Source organism: Brassica oleracea, chromosome C1, assembly GCF_000695525.1.
Source record: "Brassica oleracea var. oleracea cultivar TO1000 chromosome C1, BOL, whole genome shotgun sequence".
NCBI lineage: Eukaryota > Viridiplantae > Streptophyta > Magnoliopsida > Brassicales > Brassicaceae > Brassica > Brassica oleracea.
This window is the reverse complement of record NC_027748.1, coordinates 32,791,971-32,797,414: the sequence shown is the minus strand read 5'-3', so window position 1 is coordinate 32,797,414 and position 5,444 is coordinate 32,791,971. Positions and strand designations below refer to the sequence as shown.

At 33.8% G+C, this 5,444-nt stretch overlaps 1 protein-coding gene across 1 annotated transcript; it reads left to right on the top strand.

The window, feature by feature from the left end:
• The first annotated feature begins 987 nt into the window (after nucleotides 1-987).
• On the top strand, nucleotides 988-2,580 carry LOC106337820 (macro domain-containing protein XCC3184-like). The gene is made up of 7 exons (XM_013776934.1): nucleotides 988-1,088; nucleotides 1,254-1,348; nucleotides 1,451-1,553; nucleotides 1,640-1,726; nucleotides 1,812-1,886; nucleotides 2,073-2,210; nucleotides 2,284-2,580. Exons 1-7 carry the CDS (start codon nucleotides 988-990, stop codon nucleotides 2,369-2,371), a joined length of 687 nt encoding a protein of 228 aa, XP_013632388.1. The 3' UTR covers nucleotides 2,372-2,580.
• The last annotated feature ends 2,864 nt before the right edge of the window (nucleotides 2,581-5,444 follow it).

The window sequence follows — 5,444 nt, the reverse complement described above, 5'->3', positions numbered from 1 at the left end:
GATATAGATGACAGTGAAGATTTAGACGACGTCGAAGATATAGATGAAGGCGCAGTGACTTAGACGACACTTGCGTAGATGATGTTGTTGATGATGAAGACATAATTACGGGGCTTTAATCCGACATAATTACTCTAGAAAAAATAAACCAACAAAACACCACATAGAATCGAACTGAAGAAAAAGGTGGGTCAATTACTAAGGGACTAGACCAAATGAGCTACAAACGTTTCCGTCCAAAACTACTTCTCATATTTCATGTGTTTTACGATTTGTTATTTTGTTTGTCATGTTTTGAGGTGTAGTGGGTTTCATAACGCTTTATACATTTCATTGCCACATTTGTAAGCCGTTTAAAACATGTAATTTCATATGATGTATATGTGTACACCAACTTCACATTGTACATATGTACACCAACTTCACAATGTACATGTGTGCAACAACTTCACAATGTACACATGTGTATACTTGGTTATGACGGATAGTGTACATATATATATATTGATAACTAGCTTGGATAGTAATGTGATAAGTATTTAAAATTTCACTCTAAAAATTTTTTTAGAGTGAGTATCAATTATCAAATATATATTTTCGCTTATCTCGTAAGATTTAAAGATCAGGAGATGAAAATAAGCTATCAAAAGCTTAGAGAAATAGAGATGTGTACAAGATGTTAAGAACTACAAACAAGAACAAAACAAAGTGCAAATCACATCTTCAACTACGAAAGAATATAAAAACAGCTTAGAAAGAGAATGGCCGTCAATAGATTATTGAGTGGCTCTTTTATAACACTTCAACTGGAGTCGGTGGAGCTTTGTCGATGATGAATCTGATCAAAGTGAAGCGTTTTGGAACTGCTTTGTTGAACGTGACTCGAGGAAATAGTTGAGTCTCAATTTCAACTTAGTCCAAGTCCACACCATAGAAAAAAGCTGCTCACAGTCGAATCTCTCTCTTTGCCCAAACGTTTCCGACGTGATGCCATCTCGGATCTCTTTGCCTCCATCATCAGATCTCTTCGTCGGAAATTTGGGTTACGATGTTGATAGCCAAGCCCTGGTACTGTTGAAATCGCTGAGGTGAATAAAAGTTGTGATTTTGCTCGATTCCTTCCTCTGTTGATGCGGTTTGTGTTCATTATGCATTGCGTTAAGGTCAGATGAGAATTATGTGGATTGAGTTTGTATCTGTTGACATCAGATGATGTTCCATTGTTTTGGTTTTGAGTATATATATGTGTGTAGTTTATGTTATTATTCTAAGCTCTCACTTGTATTCAATTCAAGTAGTAGCATGTCTGAGAACATCACTGAGCAAATGTGTTGGTTGGTCAATCTGAGTATGCAGGATTTAGAATCTCACACTTACGAATCTTGGGTTCTTTAATGATCTCCAAATCCATTGTTATTGGTATGAACTGTGTGATTAACATCTGTGACAGCAATACATAGAGCTGCTGGGCCACAGCTGAGAGCAGCGTGCTATGAGCTCTCTGAAGTTCGTCCTGGAGTCCGTTGTCCATTAGGTGAAGCAAGAATCACTCCGTGGGTTAGTCTCTTTCTTCTTCTCATGTTTAATAATCTGAGATTTTGAATTTGGGATTGTTGATTGATAAACATAAACGGAACAGGGGTTTTAACTTGCCTGCATCCCGTGCCGTTGGACCTATCTATGACTCAGCTGTCAACCCTGAAGAATCCCTCTCCAATTCTTACAGGTAACCGCAGTTTCTCTTGTTCTACCTTAATCGACTTGTTTCTTCTAGACATAAGTCGGTTCATCCCTCTGTTTGCTTGCTACAGAAATAGTATGAGAGTGGCTAAGGAAAACAACATCAAGTACATTGCATTTCCTGCCATATCTTGTGGGATTTACGGGTAATTTTGGTGCAATAGATGTTTGTATTGTTTCCCTTTTTAGATCTTCTCTTAGTATGTCATATGCTAGAACACCTATTCAACCATTACTTGACAATCAGAGATTTGACGAATGACTATTCTTGGAAATTTAATGTTCCAAATGAAAAAAGGAAACCTTAATATCCCAAACTATTGTTCTTGTAGATATCCTTTTGATGAAGCAGCTCTGATCGGGATATCAACCATCAAAGAGTTTGCCAATGACTTTAAAGACTCTGATTTCTTGAGGGTCAAAACAACCGTGGAAACTAGAAGAGCCAATGAAATGCACGGCCTTTTCAGGTTACAAAACTCTCAGCCTTTTTAAATCAATGACTTTTCACTTAAGTGCTGAAACCCTTTTAAATATTTTCAGGACGCTTACTGACAACATGATTGTGGATAAGAAGATTAAAATTTTAGATAAAGAAGAAGTTAACAATAGTCATAGTGAGTGGATATGACAAGTGTGAGATTGGGCAGTTTGCTGCTACGGTAAAGAAGTGGAGGCCGGCAGAGCCGTACAAGGCTAATGGAGTGTCCTATTCTGATGAGATTGTTCATAGGAAGAAAGGAAAAAGATAGGAAAAAGAACTGATCTTTGATATTGTTAGCTACTTATCTATATCTATGTCTCTTTATCTTAATGCTGATTCGGTGTATGAAAAATGTTAAGACGAAAATAATATATGTGTGTTTATTTCAAAGTCTGGAGATTTATTTTGTCTAACTAAACGTTTCTTCTAAAGTTTTCGGCATGCAAAAGAAGAGATCATCTCTTCTATTATGAGACTTGACTCCCAAGGAAGAATTGTCCCACCACCGCTTGGAAAAGGCAATATGATGGGTGTTTGAATAAGAATTTGTGATGCATCAACAACTGAAAGATGATTTGGTTGAACATATATGGCGCAAATTTGGACATGATGAACACAACAACTTCTTTCAAACTATTCTCGTTTATTTTACTAATCTTTTTTTTCATGTTTTTATTTAAAATTCAATGTTTAAAATGTTATATTCTATTATGTTTTATTTAGTAAATAAATTTTATTTTTTAAAAAAATTGTTTAATAATTTTTTTTAAGAACCATTAATTAAGAGACTTGCATTGGAGTCTCTAAATGTTGTCTAAATGTTGTCGTCTCTTAGTGGAGTCTCTTAACTGATATTTAATATTTAAAAAAAATTAAGAGACTCTAGATGAGTCTTTAGGTTAATGATGTTCTAATGCTTTCAGTTCTATATTTTTATATTGATTTATTTTTTAATAAAATATTAAGCGAAAAAATGAGCTAAAAAGATGGCTTCTCTCAGTTGGTATTAACCAAGGACAACAAAGTAAACAACCATGTGAAAACTACCTTCCTATTTGAATGTGTTCTAAAGTGTAATACAATAAACCTAGAAAGTGACACCGGATGTAAAAAACTCTAATCAAAAAGTGTATGTCTTGCCTCGTAGAAAGGTAAGGTAGACTGTTTGAAGTATCGAGCTATCTGGCATTCTGAATTTTTGTAGGATAACGAGGTCAAAATCAATATTTTAGAAAGCTTCACAACATTTTGTTTTGGCAAAAAAAAAAACATTTAGTAAGATGAGTATTTGGCTTATTGGGCAGACCGGCAGAGCATGTCTCTCACCTAGGCAAATCATATTTATACATATTCTTTTCGCAACCCCTAATCTTTTCTCTTGAATATTACTTTCCTCATTGTTAAGATGTTATGCTAAGTTGCACAAAAAAAAAAAAAAAGATGTTATGCTACAATACGGATATTTGTTGACAAACAAGATCAAGAATATTACTCCTAAGAAACTACACAAAAGTGTTGTTATACTAAGAAACATCATTTGATATCATAATTTATTATTATGTTGCAGTTGAGGCATGTCATGATCAATCTTGGGGAAAAGCTAACAGATGAATAAGTTGCTCAAATGATAAAGGAGACAGATTTGGATGGTGATGGTCAAGTCACTTATGATGAATTTGTGAGGATGATGATGACCAGCGGCTACATTGGAAAACAATTTTACTTGCTTGCTAATGTATTATCTTTTATAAATTTATCAAATCTTTTTCTATTTTTCCTCTTCAGAATAACATATTTCACTTTCCCAAATAAAAAAAGAGAGTTAATTGTCTGCATCTACATTTGAGAACAGAGCACCTCGAACAAAATAATTCATTTTTTATAATAATAATATATTTTGCTAAGAAAATCTAATCTATTAAAAAAATTACATTATATATTTAGCCCTGAGATTTTTTCAATATTTACTTTTTTATGCCATTAGTATTAAACACAAAGTTTTGTCATTAATATTAAACCGAGACACACGATTGTCTTATTATTATGGCTCTTTTGCAAATATGACTCAAAACTTGAAGTCAAACACAAAACTAACCCATGTTTTTTTTGAAACTTTGACTTGCCTCTTTCATCCTCAAAGTTCAGATTATTCACAAAAATGCCATCATTTTTTTTTTCTTTTTTTCGAAAATGCATATTTTACTCTATCACCCTCATCTTCCTCAAGTATTCACAATATTGTCATTGCCATCAATACACCAACCACCATGAACAACCAATTCGAAGCTCTGAATGCACCTAAAAATCGATTTACACTATTTCTTTCTTAATTCCTATGAACTAAAAACATCTCTTTACTTTCTTTCCATATTCATCCCAAAAAAACCAAAAATTTTGATTCTAAAATTTTTATGGTTCATAGAGCCATTGAAGCTTACGATTGGTGAGTTACTTATGTTTGAGATTCTGGGTGCTTGGAGAAGACTTTTGTATGCTAAACAAGTTATCTCACTGGTTGAAACTATGAAATTAGTTTTTTTTCCAGATCTGTTCGTCCAGACGACTTCCGGGTAAGTCGTCTGGCACATGGAAGTCTCCTGGTCAATGCAGAGGTTAGTTTTGCAATTGACTTTTAAATGTGTTTTTCTAGACGACTTACAAGTAAGTCGTCTATCTTTGTTTGTTAAAAAAAAATCGAAACGACTTCCATGTAAGTCGTCTAAGGTAAACATGTTAGTTTTGCATTTGACCGGATTGTGTCAGAAATTTGACTTTTCCTGGACGACTTACATGTAAGTCGTCCAGTAGAAAATTAAAAAATCAATATTTTGTTATACCTAAACGACTTCCATATAAGTCGTCTCGGGTTAGTTTTGTAATTGAAAAATAAAACAAAATAACATTTTTTGTTTTAGTTTTCAATTGCAAAACTAACCTGAGACGACTTATATGGAAGTCGTCTAGGTATAACAAAATATTGTTTTTTTAATTTTCTACTGGACGACTTACATGGAAGTCGTCCAGGAAAAATCAAATTTCTGACACAATCCAGTCAAATGCAAAACTAACTCGTTTTCTCTAGACGACTTACATGGAAGTCGTCTCAGATTTTTTTTTATAACAAACAAAGATGGACGACTTCCATGTAAGTCGTCTAGGTTTAAAATCAATTTCAAAACTAACCTAAATGGACGACTTCCTAGAAGTCTACCAGACGACT